At 37.5% G+C, this 16,547-nt stretch overlaps 2 protein-coding genes across 2 annotated transcripts; both read right to left on the minus strand.

Annotated features, from left to right (window-relative positions):
• Positions 1-1,032: 1,032 nt before the first annotated feature.
• LOC114544311 (upstream stimulatory factor 1-like) lies at positions 1,033-8,015 on the minus strand. Its single transcript, XM_028562981.1, has 6 exons — positions 7,662-8,015; positions 7,212-7,341; positions 6,606-6,652; positions 6,345-6,427; positions 5,240-5,339; positions 1,033-1,102 (listed from the first exon to the last, which is right to left on the minus strand). The coding sequence occupies exons 1-6, from the start codon at positions 7,699-7,701 to the stop codon at positions 1,095-1,097; spliced, it is 408 nt and encodes a 135-aa protein (XP_028418782.1). The 5' UTR covers positions 7,702-8,015; the 3' UTR covers positions 1,033-1,094.
• A 1,896-nt stretch (positions 8,016-9,911) lies between these two features.
• Positions 9,912-11,919, minus strand: LOC114544309. The gene is made up of 2 exons (XM_028562977.1): positions 11,023-11,919; positions 9,912-10,428 (listed from the first exon to the last, which is right to left on the minus strand). The coding sequence occupies exons 1-2, from the start codon at positions 11,860-11,862 to the stop codon at positions 10,252-10,254; spliced, it is 1,017 nt and encodes a 338-aa protein (XP_028418778.1). The 5' UTR covers positions 11,863-11,919; the 3' UTR covers positions 9,912-10,251.
• Positions 11,920-16,547: the final 4,628 nt, after the last annotated feature.

Genomic DNA, 16,547 nt, shown 5'->3' on the forward strand with positions numbered 1-16,547 from the left:
TTTGCAAGCGCGACGTCGAGCTGGCCGCGTCGTGAATCTTAAACTCCCCAGTATTAGCTAACTAAAGGTAGCATGTCTCAAAACACGCGGACACTATTTTAAATTCATCTATTGTTAGAATTTGAATAGTGTAGCAGAAAATTACTTGTTATTGTTTTAACTTTGAATGACTTAGCACTTAGCTGAACGCAAACACGCATGCGTGAAACGACTTATTACAATGAAATCTATGGAGTAAAAACACAACATCATATATAATATGAACATAAAACATTCGATGTTTTGTGATCGAAAAGAAAGCGAAAATTCATGATATACCCCATATATGTGTGTAAAGCGAACGAATAAGTTCGTAATAAGTAATTGTAGCATCATTTCTGGTCCTGCCCCACACTCCTTTTAAACTGCAAAATTATTTAAAGTATTTTCTCAAGACGGCTCACGAAGCGTATAAACGTATATAAGTTGTAACATTTTACAATTGTACCACAAACTAATTATCACTCTACACAAATTGACTCCTGCCGGACATTAATGTAAGAAGATATAAACCATTAGTGTTCAGGGTACAACTAAATTCTCCATTTTATTATATTTTACATTCTTATAAATATTATTTTTAATCATTTGCATAAATATCTAATAAAATCCAGCGATGTGTGATAAAAAATTATATATAACGAGCAAATATGCAATAGCTATATTTAGGGATATTAAATGAATTTCTATTGGATTGTACAAGTCCCTGATCTCTGTGTTTCTTTTATATTGCTTAAGGTTAATACTTTGCAAAAACTGCAGTTTTGAAACTATAATAATATTCTATACAACCGGACTATAGGGATAACCTTATCTTCCATTCCATAATTATGAGAGCATTTAAATATACGAGATTGTATATAACACTTTATTTCGGTGATCAAAAACGGTTGTATTTTATTCCTTACAGATTCAGTCATTTTGGACCAGAGGTGTTCCATTGAGTCTTGCAACCGCATCAGGTATTGCGGTGTCCGCTCCACGTCAGAGTGCAATTCTTCTTTACACAATGGTGCGATTTACGTGTTTCCTATTTCAGGTGATTCGAAACCTCATCAATAATCTAGTAGCAGAGAACTCGCATTAGTGAGATATTAAAGTCCAATTGCAGGTTTATGACCAGATGTAGTATCTGTCGTTTCCACCCATTCGCAGTGAAGATCGAGGAATAACACCCCCAAAATATGGCAGGCTGCACAAAACCATTATGTAGAGAGAGAGAGAGAGAGAGATAACAATTTCGCCAAAATTTTTCTTTTAACTAATTGGCTAGTATTTAAATCCAATGTTTTCGCTTGAGCAGCATAGTACCGCTTGCGCTTTCGATCATTTCATACAGAAAGCGCCATAGAAATTGTCAAATTATTAATAATAGTAGTACCAATAAGGCCTACTACAGTACGCTAATCATAAACAATTGGATACACCGCATGGTGAAAAGTTCCCAATCGCCATTCGCATTAAATAACGCCACATCAGGAGCAATGTTGATATAACTGGTCTATCAACTGGTGGCGAAATACTTCAAGCTTTTCCTCCTTTGAAACACTTCGTCTTCGATACACATATGTCTCAGTACTGTAGTATAATAAGAGAAAACCGCGGTGTGAACTTTCCCCTGTATACTGCGAGTCTGCGAGACTGGAAGAACAAGAAATTCTCCACCATGCTAACTCCAGTATGTTGGATACAGATGGGGAGAAAACACTCCTCCGATATTGAGACCAGGAGGATCAAAATTGTGCGACGAGTGGTTGACATGATCACCACTCACACTCGAAATCATTGGGTCGTTTCCTTTACCAAATGATTGAATCAGATTTGGGTTGACCGTAGCCATGTGAACGTTGGAGTCTGACCGCGATATAAGATTATCGATAGCAAAGTCTGAAGTGAATTCGCTAGGCCCTATCAACGATTCGGTTGAAAAGTCGGTAAACATCTGATTGCTTGATTGGGATATATTAGCCGTGTCGTGCACGGTGGTTGTAGAACGTGGTAATGTCTGGGTGGCAGAACTTGAGCTCACGGAAAACGCATCATTGCTTCCGACTAAGGAAAGAGCTGAGAAATTCGAAAAGCTTTGTGGTGGCGCGCTGCTCGATGGAACACTGGAGTTTGTTAGAGTTGTCGGGTGTGTTAATGTGAAAGTATTTTGGATAACTGGTTGATTGACTGGAGTGTTCATCACAACGATATCATTACTCGGTTGTTGACGTCCAATTAGCGACTCTGCAGAAAAGCTTGTAAGATGCCCTGTTCCAGAACCCTGGTGCCGTGTATGCGACGTCTGGTTACCCGTCAAGGCATCAATACTGTATGGTAATTGCGAAATATTGTCTTGTACTTGGTTCGGTCGTACTTGCTGCGTAAATCCTCTTTCAAATGAAGTAGGAGCTAGAGTAGATTGCTGCGAAAACTGGGCAATGGTGTTCGCATTGGCGACACTTGAAACCATGGTGGTTTGAGTTAGCGGTGCAAAACTTGGTTGGACAGGGGCGTTCACAGAAGGTTCCCGGCTTGCGAGGGTCACTTAGTTATGTCACTTGCTGAAGTGGACATATGTGATGATCTCGAAGTTTGTGGTAACCCACTACCAAGTACTGTTTCGGTTAGGTTATGCCTTCTGTGGGCATTGGGTGTTCTAGTCGTTGGTACGCACATGCCGCCTCTTGGTGTGTTCGATGACTGAGTCGAAACAACCATATTCTTATTCATCGAACCGGCTGTTGCGAGCCTGTCGTAAGTTTTACTTCTAGAGTTTGACGCAGTCTGCTGATTGTTCGCGCTCGATAATATGGATGTGACTGAAAGCCGATTAGTTATACTTGAATTATTCGATATCGGTGTTAAATCAGGAGCACCTGGTACCAAGGTTCGCGCCTGCGGTGTTGAATCTGTCGCTTGCGTGCATGCAGAAGAACACGTTTGGGTATTGGAGTTTCTTGATGAAGATGTTGCTCTCATCGTTGTCGTAATTACGGATGCATCACTCCATGTACTTGGTAATGTTACTTTGTTATCATGAATGAGTTGTGATAAACGTTTGTTCTCCTCCTCGAGTTTGTTCACCTTGTTTTTCAGCTCTGATACTTCTTGTTCTAGAAAGATAAATCTACATTAGTAATCCTTTTTTCCAAGACAGACGTCACGCAAAAGTTAGCATGCCTAGTTTTTTACGGCAAAATCACTACAAATTTAATATGTCATGTCTTTCTCGCAGCTATACATACTGGGATAGAAACGATGCAACGGGCTACTACTACTACTGCAACTATCTCGCTAATCTAGATGATTAGACTACCTGTGTTGAAATGCTTAGCAACAGTTGGTTTCGCAAGAATTATGCTCTTGAACGGAAGTAGCCTTTTTGATTTTCGTTCACTCCATTTGAACAAGATGCATTTTCAACGATCATATAATTTACATCGTTCTTTACAACACCGTGCATGGTGTACGACAAATCATCACAGCTTGACTTAACGTCGCTAAACTGCGAAAGACAGTCTTCCAGGAAGTATTGCGTCTTCCCAATCGCCTTCCTCAAAAATATTTGCAACCCAGTCGCTCTCTTCTTGATTTTCACATTTTCCAAATGGCCATCAGTTCTGTTGATGTACGTCATCACTGATAAGAACGAATTTAGATTTTTTTTGCTGGTTCCGTTCAATCTTAGTCGTTTAATACAGACTTCAGAGAGAATATGATGATCTTCAAGCCTTGACCACCTTCGATGTTTCTTCAGTGTCCGCCATTTGATAACAAATATCCATAATCTTAATGGATTGTGAATTACATAAAAGATTATGTGATTATAATATGCGGCTTTGTGGTAATCAAATTAAAGTATTTCTTAGCGTGCTTAACTGTTATTTTTGTAGAGCATTGTCCAGTGACAGCCCGGAAGCTAAGTATATTCTCATTGGGCTGTTAATGTTTGCTAAAATGCAAGCTTATATAATATCATATGTACAGTATTTATTAATTAATACAGTATTATCTTTACTTTCTGAGATAAACGTCGCCATGGAAAACTCGCGTATTAACTGGTTTGGTGAAGAAAATTACATATTCTTCAAATACCAGTAATCTTGACAGTGCATGAGTACAATATATCATGAACTGTAAAATAATCACACGCATAAGGGCAATATAGAAGGGCCATAAAAATTATGTTCTACAGTAGCTATACCACACCTACAGTAATATATGAAAGTAGTGAAAATCAACCAGATACAACAGTATAAATTTGGATTTCAATGGCGATTCGTATAAATCACGCTAAATAATTAACTATACCTCGGGTGGAAAAAGCTATCGCGGTAAATCTATTACCAAAATATCTCTTAAACCGTTCAAATCATCACTCTAAGTTTGATCATAGTCAACGAAAGACATTTATCACAGGCGCTGTACGAGCAACGAGCACAAGTAACTGTTATAAAGTAGCTAAAAACTACTCTAACGATCAGTTAGAATTGAAAAGAAAGAGAACAATGCACGCGACATGCAGCGCAAAAGTTTGACATATGTTTGTACAGTAGCTATATAAAAAAAACCGTTAAGTAAAAGGGTAAAAGGTTTTCCCCAGTGTTCGAAGAAAAAACTGGTTAATGAGAGAAACCGAAACAAAAGATATCCGTATTACTCCTGAAGATATCGAAAATGCCTGATTAATTTCATCAAAAGTGCATCATATAGGTTTCAAGTGCCTTTCCATAATTTTCTTTTACGATATCAGGCAATGGATCGTCGATTACTTTCACGCATGTGCAGCTACTGTACGTACAGGTCTATTGTACATATTTCAGCCGAATGAAGCAAGAATATGTCTAGGATGACAGGTCATGGAAAAATATAATAGGCTTTTACGAAGACGCGGAAGTCATATTACTAAATCTCGACGATAAAGGATGATTCCTGCACAGAACAGTTCAGGCACAGAGTACCAAGCACGGGTTAAAGGATGAGTTGAAGGTAAGTACATGTACCACTGCTAATATTTAACCAATGAACTACAAATGGTGGTGTCTGGACTCTGGAGCAAAAACGTGCTTTGGAAAGTCGTGTCGCTTTATACCACGTTTCCCCAAAACGATGTACCATTGAACCAATTGTGTATAACATAAAATCGTAATGTCACTGTAAAGTAAACACACGAAACTTCGGAATACAAAAATGAAAAATACTGTCAACATACCCAGTAATTGCTTGCTTAGCTTCAGCTCACTGAATTCTGTGCTAATGCCATTAAGTTCTTTAATATATTCACAAGCTGTCTCTAACACATAATTCTTGCTCTAAAAACATACATCATATCAATGTACTAAATAACTTAATACATTCGGCGGAAACATCTACGTACGGGATAATATTTAACCGGCTGTAAGCAGGATCTCTTACAAGCTTGGGTGAAGGCAATAGATTTTTCGAAAGAACAAGCGCGGAAAAAATCTTAAAACTTGAATCTCTATAAAACAGTGTTTAGGACGATGTTTTCTCATTGAGACTATTCCAAAGTAATTCACCGGATTATGACTACTTCAAAACGTAATCAGTTTACTGACTTCCAAACTTCAACAAGAAAAAGGAAAATTAAAAAAAGCAGGATTTCTCTGCTTAGTTTTATCATAGTTCTATTAACCGCGGTTTTATCTAAACTGTCCCGATTTCTCCAACAAATTTCGCATGTCAAATTTCCCGTATAATTTGTCGCATAAGTACATGTTCAAGAGCACATTCTCAGGTTTGGTCGAAATGGCGTATTGTTCAATACTAAAGTAATGTGAATCATCGTCAATGTACGAATCGTCCGAGATACAGCCTTTCCTAAACAAACAGCGAACACTTTTTTACCTTTTGGTGTATATATAAACGAGTTTTAAAGTGTTAGTTTTAGAAGTGAGGCATATTTATTATAGGGAAAGATAGAGGTTCGTTCTCAGTTTGCTCGCATGTCAAGTGTAGCCTCTACGCTATTGCCTGTTATAGAACTCATTTTGATAATCTGAAAATTATCCGTATACAATTTTGCAACTTTCTTCCTTTAATGGATGTGCACAAGTGGACAGATAGGAATGCTGCGATGTCCACATGCCTTTATCCACTTATTCTCATCCATCAAAGAAAGAAAAATGCACCTGAAATCATGGCAAAAATTGCAATTGCAGACAGGCATTGACAGCTTTTTTTCAATTTCCAAAAGTCCAAAAACTAATTTTTGCCTAAACCTCAAGCTTTATTGTGGAGATGTATTGAAGGCAACTCTTTGTCCACCTGAGGAGGTTTTTTCATTGTAAATTTACCTGTTTAGTAACACGATGTCTTGGCAAAAGGTCTGCAAGTTTCTTTATCCAATTAGTGATTTTATCTTTCCTCCGTTTTTCAACTAAAAAAATTTAGACAATTATTATTCAGATGCATACACTAAACAAGACACAAAGCTTGTGTGTACCTAAATAAATATTCAAAATGCATCATCTTTGGAATGAAAAGATTGTGAAACAATTGAAGCAAGTGAAATTAGTACCAGTACAAAAAACAGTATACATGAATAAAATATGTACCTTCATTGTGAACAATTCTCCTTCTGTTCTGCTGTGCGATACCACCACTGAAAAGCAAGGCAAAAATCAAATTAGGCAATCAAGCCAACTGCCTCTAACCATAGACAATCCAGAAGCCAATCTTCTGGATTGTCTATGTTCAAACTGGCCTTTTGAGTCATATTACAGTTCCTATTTTAGTACCCCTAAATACACAGATAAATTGCTTAGAAATTCTGCATTTATTTTAGAATATTTAAAATTTTATATAGTTTATAGTAATACGTGTATCTGAGATATTTTTTTTATGAAAGACTCATTTCCAAGGTTCCAAAGGAATCAAATTTCAAAAAGTCCCTGAGATTGGACTGGGACTGAGGAATTAAACAAACACTGTGCTTACATCAGTTTGCCTAATCAAGAAGTTTTTGCTGTAAAATACAGAAATTAGGTTTCTAAAGAATTACTTTTTAATTTTTTTTTTCAGTTTTTACAATTCATTAGTGTAGATTTGTTTCTCCACTAAATTTTTGGGCTCATACATCTACATTGTAAAATATAGGCCTTAAATACTAAACTTTTCCTATCAAACACAAACACTAAAAAAGTTGGGCAACAACTACTTGCCTTAGAACTATATCAGATGATATATAATAGGGTGTTTGTGTGTTGTTTGGTGTTGCAAAACGGAAGGAAAGCATGCTGGTTGGAACCGGGTTGCTGGGGGTTGATGAAGCTGTTGTTGTTAGAGTATTACCTAAATGAAAATGAACAATTACATAATGTAAAAAGTGAAAAAAGGTGAGTTATTTAAGTGCCCTAAGTGGATGCTTTGGTTTTGGTATTCTTCCTGATGACTCCCTACTCACTGAGGATTCAAAAAAGCCTTGGGAATGACACAGCCATTTTTAATCTTAGTTTTGACTCTTCAAACTGCATTTGGCTCTGTGCATGTGATGGGGCCTACCAACCCTTATTAAAAACTCAGAGTCTTGGTAAAACCAGGCCTGAACCATCGCCAGTTCAACAGTTCTCTTTAAATTTCAGTAGACCTACCAGGTACCAACATATACCTACCATTGCTAGTGCTTACACAAGCACTATTCTGTGTAGTCATAGTGGTAACTACTTTCTAAAAATAAGATTCTTTAGTATTCCAATGACCACATGCTTCCTGAGAACATTGTAAAACAGAAAATGGTACATAAACTAAAGTAGCTGCGACCAGTCCAGATGTCCATATTAATCGTTGGACTGGCCAATTTAGTCGTGAATAATAGTTGTAATCATAACTTTCTAGTGGTATGTGTCCAGTATCCTTTGTGTATAATATGAAATACTTTCACGATAATAGGCTAATAGTTTTTTAACGTGAAATATTTTCCTGGTAAACAGCACTTTTCTTTCTTCTTGCCAACAAAGTTAGAAATTCAGAAAATGGCATTTCTTGTTTTGATCATGTTAGGAGAAAACCGTTACTAATCAATATTACCAAAAGGCGTAGATGCATTAACCTACGTAGATGTAGGTGACCGAGCAAAATGTAGTACTATAAAATAGCTTCAAATAATTAAAATAATTAAATCAAAGATAAGTTATGACAGAGAGTTCTATGAGGCAAAGTTATTATCTTGCACCAGTTTGATCAAAATGAAGATTCCTATTTCTTCAAGATTTATCAATAACGTTGGGTACTTCATCTTATATGGCATATATTGTCATTCCGAATCATATTGTCTTCATGATATAGGTTTTGTCATTTTACTTTCAAGTACAATCAGTTTCAAAAGAACTTGAGCAAAAATAGGTGCAAACTTTATCTAACGCGAAATTACCAGCTTTTCATGACCCCTCCCCCCATTCCGTGTTGTTGATGCGTTGAGCAACATCTAACACATGTGTTAGATGTTCGCAACATTGATTATGGGGCGATAGGGCAGCAAATTACTGCGAACGGCAGTTTATTAGTCTACCTGTCCCAAGACTTTTTGAAACTGATTGTTTGTTTGTGATCTTCATCTCGTCATTCCTAAGATTCACCAGACAATGCAAATCGTAGTGTTATAAGTACAAAAATCGGCACCAGGCTGCCTATCCGAGATGTTCAATCGAAATAGTTCGGTCAATGAATATTGAATACTTCACGCTCAAACAAACTCGACAGTATCGTTCATTTAAACTGACTTAAACTTTAGTAATTGAAGTTTGAATTGAAGTTTTTATCCTTAGACTATCCGTTTACCCTTACCTCACGAGTTACGGAGCGGTTACCTAACTTACCTTACGAAATATTAAGAACAGCTCTTTTCACACTCACTGAAGAAATTGTTGCAGTGCATATCCAAAATGTTAGGCAGATGGAACGATTCGAGAATAGTGGTCATAAACGCCAACAGGCGACTTACAGCACCGAAATGTGTAACGTAAAATTATTATTCAATATAAGATATAAGATACAATCGAAAAACATTGATGTCATCTTCCTTTGCCGTTGTCTTGTAATTCATGTAATTCATGATATTTGCAGCTTGATTACTAGTAAGTCTTAGATATGTTAGACAAAGACTATGGAGTTGGTTTGGGGGACATGTTCTCTGCATGTCTTCAACGTCCCTGTCAGGAAGGCTCTTCGCTGGGCCCCTAATGGCCAAAGGAAAAGAGGCATCCTAAGAAACTTGGGGGCGGACCGTGGTGAATCAACAGGGGTGGACCTGGAACTTTCCGGAGAGATGTGCTGCGGACAGACCACGATGGTGAGGTCTGGTGCCGGCCTTGTCCACGGCAGGAAGTGCGACGAGGATTAAATGAAATGAAATGAATTTTTTTTCAAAAACACATCCGATATGCAACGTTATAAGGCTCTTCAACGAATTATATGAATTATACAAAAGCAAAAGAGGTTGACACTTTTGAGAGGCTTATCTTATTCCAAACCGATTATATCCGTTGCTGCACGCGTCGATTGGAAACTATAATAACCTAATACATGGTGCATATATCAGGAGAAATTCATAGGTTCCTTTGCGTATCTTGGATTTAAATTTAGTATTGCAAAAATGATATTACTTGCTCGTTATTAGAATCAACGTTTAAAGGCGTGTCCCTACCAGAAAACGTTGCAATTAATGCCCATTTTGATTCGTGGCCGGCTTACATACATATCCTTGTTTCTCTATCTATACCACAGAGTCACAATGTCATTGAACAGTCAGTGTCTAAAATCGTAGCGTTTTACTTCACTGTAATTTCAGCTGAAGAGCTTTTTGAAAATGAACATTCCACATAATTATTTCTCTCGTACGAAAAATACACATCAGGGATCTGTTGCAAAGTGGTTATATTTTAATTGGTTGGATAAGTACAAATTCATGTTGCAGTGAAAATTTTGCTATAGTACAAAGGTCTTTGAGGATAGTTATCGTATGTCGCATGATCAACGTCAGATGACTATTGTCGGTGGTCACTAACTATCGGTGACATATATTGCAAACTTGGCATTTATGAATGACCTTTTGTGCGTAAGTAAAGCTGAAAAATGTGCAAATCGTTCATTGTGACAATTCATTGCATGCAGCGAGTTGGTTTGGATTTTTTCAAAACGTCGCGCATGCGTGTCATTAACCTGCGTTCTTTATGTGTTAATTACAGTGGCAGGCAACTAAACATTTTACAAAGACGACGGAGTGCATTTTCCAACTTGATGTTTCCTTTTATTTTTTCCCATCAAGATATGATTAGCAGCTGTTTGAGGCAGTTTCATTTTGTTGATAATCCTTCTAGGAGATGCCCATTTCCCCTTCGTTTTGCACACAGATCCACTAGCACAAGGGCACGCGAAATCAGCCTAGAATAAAAACGTTGTGAGTGCAAAAAAGAAAACAACATGTAACCAACTATCTCTTCCATCGGTCATTGGCGGATTAACTTTTAGGCAAAATAAATTACTACAGCTCAAAATCGTTATCGCATTGGTAGATTTTTTATTTAAAAGTATTCTTTAGAAATCCATGACCAATTGCGTTGTTATTAATAAGTCTTTCAATTTATGTTGCCTAACCCTGCGGATCCGCCACTACGGTGTTGGTGTATGCGGGATTTTACCAGGGGCCGCGCAAAATCGTTAAGTAGAGGGGAGGATATATATATATATATATATATATATATATATTATAATAATATATATATATATTTACGTTTAAGTATTATTAGTCTCTTTTGAAATTGATTGTTTTTATGCTAACTGCTAACACGAATATATGAATATAAGCCCCCACCCCAACTTAACGAACTTCCGCGGCCCCTGGATTTTAGTTATGAGTTCATCAACAAATTATTTTATTCGCATGCTCAAGTCATATTTGTATCATTTTGACAAATATTAAAGATACAACAATATATTTTCTTCTGTGTTTAGTTGGACTATTGAAAAGTTTCTCACCTTTTCAATGAGACACATTTCCCCAGGCAGTTTGTATGCCATGCAGACACCTAATTTCTTCAAACAGCATCTGTTCGGACCGCAATCAGCAGCAGTCTTACACGCCCTGCCTTTGTTATTCCTCTTTATCTTTTGAAATCTTCGAGGAAGACATATCCTTTGCGTACTTCGTCTTTGCCTTGCTACCACGTGACCTGCTGGTGTTACCATGACATGACAAAACTCGTTTGGTCCACAATCACTATCAATTTGACATTGCTGCGTTTTATTTTTCTTAGGCAACGTCATTACCCGGGCGGGAATATAGCATATACTCCAGAAATGATGGCAAAGCATGCCTTTTGGGCAAAGAGTTTCCGAACTACATCGTTTTTGTTTCCTGGTTTTCGACGGTGATTTATTTGCAGTTGGTGTGTTTTCAAGACAAATACGAAAGTGAACATGGCAATAAAAATTCGCTCCGCACTCGCTTGTCGTTTCGCATCTTCGGGAATTCCCTGCTTCTCTTCGGACGGTCGCCATTCCTGGCCTTGTGTAACACGTGTGGAAACGTCTATGGCATTGTTCGTTCATTTTACAATCTTTTGACGTGTAACAATACCAGGATGGCCGTTTAGTCGGTGGCTGCCTGTAATTTACTCGTCGCACTGGGAGACATATTCTCCAGAATACGTGGCAATATTCTGCCATTCTGCAATCTGAATCTCTTGAGCATCTTTTTACTGAGGTCTTCACCGGTGTAACCACTTCGACGGGTTTGACACAAAGTCGATGAAACTCATGACAATATTCGTTTTCGATGCAGTCAGAATCTGACTGACACTTCCTACTTTTTGACATTCTCGTGTTGTCTTCAGAGGTTGCACATGTAACCTGGTCCAAACATGGCTTCTGGAAGAGATTAAAAAAAATTATTACTTTATAAAACGTGGTCCGGGAAGGGTTTGGCAAAGAAAACTTCCAGGTTAATTCAATTTTGGTTTAATTTCCCGTTAAAAGAAAATGTATTTTTCTAAGCCATGAACCTACAGTTTTTGCATTAATTGTTTCGGTTGGCAAACGGATGAATATTCGAGAAAAATATTGCGAATCGCCTAAAATAATTTATTCATACTATATTTTAATCAGCAGTTGATTTAAAAAAACGATATAATACGTAAAACTGTTCTTTTTATTAATGCTCGAACATTAATTTGTTATTGAAACAATTAAGGAGGGTTTTTTTAGTGACCAAACAAACTTCATCGTATTTCTAAGTAATTCTGCAATTATTCGAAGAACAAAAGGACTTTCTGGGTGTCTGGAATATTTTATGAATTCTACAATGAATTGCTCAGTTGATAGAGTACTTATATACTTTTTTGATGGAGTAATTATATGGGATGAAATAACCCATGAATTTTTCACCATTCATTATAAGCTTTGTTTTAAATAATAGTTTTTATTGAACGGTTGAACTATTGACCCAACTATAGGTTGGCATGTCTTAGCGAATATTATCCAATTAATGTGCACGAAATATTTGGTGACGTCTCAAAATGCATACTCAAAGTAGGAAAATTTAATGTACAGTTATACAAACAGCAACAATTAAACGTTAGGTTGTTGTCAGGCTTCGCTGTAGATACTCCAGAAGTGCAGGAATTGAGAATGAAAAATGCAAAGAATCTTCTGGGGGGTTCTCCATTCAGACCACACCCAAGACCCCCCATCCTTCTTTTTAAAACACTTATGTGCTTGCACAGGATTAAGGAAAAAATGCTCTATCAACTTTGCATGCCTTTCTTAAAGTGACATTTCCTATATTGCAGCTCTTTATTTTTCCTGAAAAGGCGGCCCTAGTTCAGAGATGTGAAGAATTAGATTCATGTATTCAGTAATCAGATTATTAAAACCTAAGTCAGAGAACGCAACAAATTCGTAGTCTCGACAGGATTGCGAACTTAGCCCTGCAATTATAATCTGCATGAAGAAAGCTGGCTGAACCCGGCGAAAAAATTCTTTATACACATTCACAAACCGAGGCGCTGGTGAATCTCAATATCATATAACAAGCAAATTCAATGATTAATTTATTCGACGATAGTGAGAGACTACGATAGTGGCGGCGTCTTGAATCATAGTTACCGGAATGCACTGGTTGTATCGATATGTTACGGATTTCGTAATTGACGGGTAGGAAATGGTGGCGGATAGGACTGGGTGAAAAGAGAAAATATTTCGTGCGCGTAACATGACGACAGTGCCAATGCATTTTGATGTTTTCGAGGGCCTGAAAATCAGATATGTGGCGAAAAATCGTCTTTATATCGTTTAACTGATAAAACTAGGAAAATACAAAAAAAACTTGCAAAAAGATAACCCTTTAAGTGCCTGAAGGCCGTTTTGTCTTAAGTATTTGTAATTGGAAAATAAGAAATTTTCGCACGCTTTTTAAAAAAAATGCTGGACGCGCTGGAGACTGGTGACCAAAGCGTGAATGAACTTTGGTAACGCGGATGGCATCATGTGGTTATCTCACGCGGATGGCGTCAGCAGCCAAAATACCTAGAATATCGGGATTCATCCCACAAGTTTCGACAAATCAGGAACAAAAATAGAATTTGAACGAATAATATAATCCATTGTTTAGAAATGTGTAACCCACGTTTGCGATTCTTTTTTTTTAATTCACGGATGAAATAACGAATAAGTGTTTGTATACGCCCCATTCTTAGTTTTATATTAGTGCTGAATACCTCGGTGAATGCCCAAATTTACATGGATCTCAACTATTTCGTGCGTAGACGCACGTATGATTAACGTTATAAGTGGATTTAGACAACTTGAATAATACACAAATATTTTTTTTTTCACTTCAATTTAATGCGCGAAGCGATGTTTTTTTGCTAATGACTTTCGTGCAAGTTTTTAATAGACTTTATTCAGATTTAATATATATTAGGAATACAGGCTAGGTCATCATTGATAAAATCATATGTATACATATCATGTAGCAAAGTTAAAATAAATTTAACGGTCCTTCGTTAACGCTGTCCCGCAACATGTTCAATCTCAGCTCGTCTTCATCATTGGTAGAAAGAACTGTTGAACTAGCTTAAGTTATATGCGGAAAATTCAATCTGTTTTTCATCTCCATAGTTTCACAATAACAGTATTGGTACATGAGAAGTTCGACGTTTAAAACAGGCTATATTAAATCGTTTAAGCGCATTTGTTTCAGATTAGGCCACTTGTGATTTTCACGTTGGATACACCTAGCTTTGAATAGCAGGGTTGACAGAAGGGGTTAAAATGACAATCGATAAAACGCATCCAAATCTCCACATGAATGTGCTGAGTTTTTCCTGCTAGACAATTATTCTTGGGCTGGATTAAACAGATAAGGACGTCATATAGTGTTTCCCATCAATGTGCCCTTCTGGCCATATTTACCCAATTCAATTGACTCATTAAAGTTTCAATATGTGAACTCTACGGTCCCTACCATGCATGTCCTGTGGTGTAGCAGATGATGGTTAATCCCTTGTCACGATATAGAGCAATCACATATAGAGTTGATATTTATTTGTTGCATTGTCATCAATGTCATGCATATTATGTCGTTACATGTAATGACGTAGTCCCACATCTGATAACAGTGGCCTGAACTTAGCTAACTTACAGGCCAGACAAGCCAGCGCTGCATCGCTTCATCGCTTCATCGCTTCATAATAAACCACTTTCTCTAACTTGCGCGATTGCCCGAAAATTGCGCCACCCATGCGTGCACCGATGCACCCTTCTGTCACGCACCGTATGCTGAATACGAGCGCTATTAAGGCGTAAATGATGTCTCCAACTTGTAAATGTTTCATTTTTTAAAACTGTTCATGCCACGGTGTTATTTAGTAATAATATGCGGGTGTGTTTTCAAACCACAGGACACACTATGCACACCCGCTTTCCCGCAGAGATAAATGCGCAATGGTATGTTTAATGCACGCGCAATTAAGCATAGATTAAGCTTCTAATTTGTAGATGTTTGTTTATGGCATATATTTAATACTGAGCAGATGCATCTTCAGACTTGACGTCGAGGGAAAGATATGGAATTCATAAAATAGGTTAAATAATAAAGGAGGTGCCGCGGTGTGGTTGCATGGAGGTTAATTGAAACATTAACTGCATGCATGGTTGTCCAGAATGAACAAAAATTGTGAACACTACACTATGGCTAGAAAACAAATAATTATGATCTAATGATTAACATCTTGGAACCCAATATATATGCCTAATGTATCTTTGGTCGATCGGACAAACAGCATAGCGGCAGGTTTGCAGGCGACTAAGGGCCTCCACTGACTAGGGATTTTGTTGTCGATAACTATTTGTGATCGACAACTAAATAAGTCCGATAAAGGATTCCACACACTGGCGCTCAAATACTGATTTAGCAACCGAAATAGCGCGGAGATTAAAAGTAGTCAACAACTAAAACAAAAGTTTTCATACAATAGAAAAACGCCAAAAAATGAGGCCGTCGACGACTAATAATTTTAGTTGCCGACAACTTGCGCGACACACTACGCTTTTTAGTTGTCGATAACTCTTAGTTGTCAATCACAAATAGTTGTCGACAAGTCAACTATAAATCCCTACACCGGCAGTCTGTGGGGACCTAAGAGTAAATAACCTTCATGTGAGGAAAGTACCGACCATTACTTTCACTGAGACGCGCAAACACGCGTGATTTAGCCCGTAGCACTGTGAAATGCATAACTGGTTAAAATCGAAGACTAATTTTCAAATCCGCGACAGAATCGTGTAAAGCACAGCTGGATTTCCACTTGCATATCGCTCGCGAAATACTTGGCTGTTCTAAATCTAAAAGAAATATGCAAATATTTCTCCAGCGAACCATATTTCTGCAAGTGGAAATCCAGCCTAAGGATTAATGGTAACTGAGTGCATGCTACCCGAAATCGATCGATCCAAAAAAATAGTATCTTCTGCAATGATCGTGATATGGGCAGAATGAATGTATCAAAACGTTTTGTAGCAAAGCTGTGTTGCTTCCACGTAACAGAAATTGTGAGTGCGTTCATTACTGGTGTATACCCTATGTTTTGTAGTGTACGAGCTGTCTCAAAGTTTGTATTGATACGACATGACGTATTAAGGTCGGACCATAGTCTTATTCGTAAATCATAACGCATTCCAATCTCGTCCCCTAAGCCTTGGCAGAACAGAATGGCTTGTACTGTATATAAGAATATTTCATTAACCGTACAACCGGACAAATAAGTCTCCTGAGATGTACAAGCATTCACGCAATAATTAGTGATTAACCTATATAAAGATGGTTGATGGTCAATAACTTTGTGGATTGAAGTCCATCTTAAAGACTCCATTTATTCCACAGGCGAATGGCGAATGACTGTTTTAATAAAGAACGACTTATTATAAATACATGCCGATGCCAGTATAGAATTACGGCTAAGGAGAATAGGTTGGCTAAGTAGCTCGAAGACTTGTGAATGAAA

This window comes from Dendronephthya gigantea, unplaced genomic scaffold, assembly GCF_004324835.1.
Source record: "Dendronephthya gigantea isolate DGI-Jeju-01 unplaced genomic scaffold, DenGig_1.0 000723F, whole genome shotgun sequence".
Lineage (NCBI taxonomy): Eukaryota > Metazoa > Cnidaria > Anthozoa > Malacalcyonacea > Nephtheidae > Dendronephthya > Dendronephthya gigantea.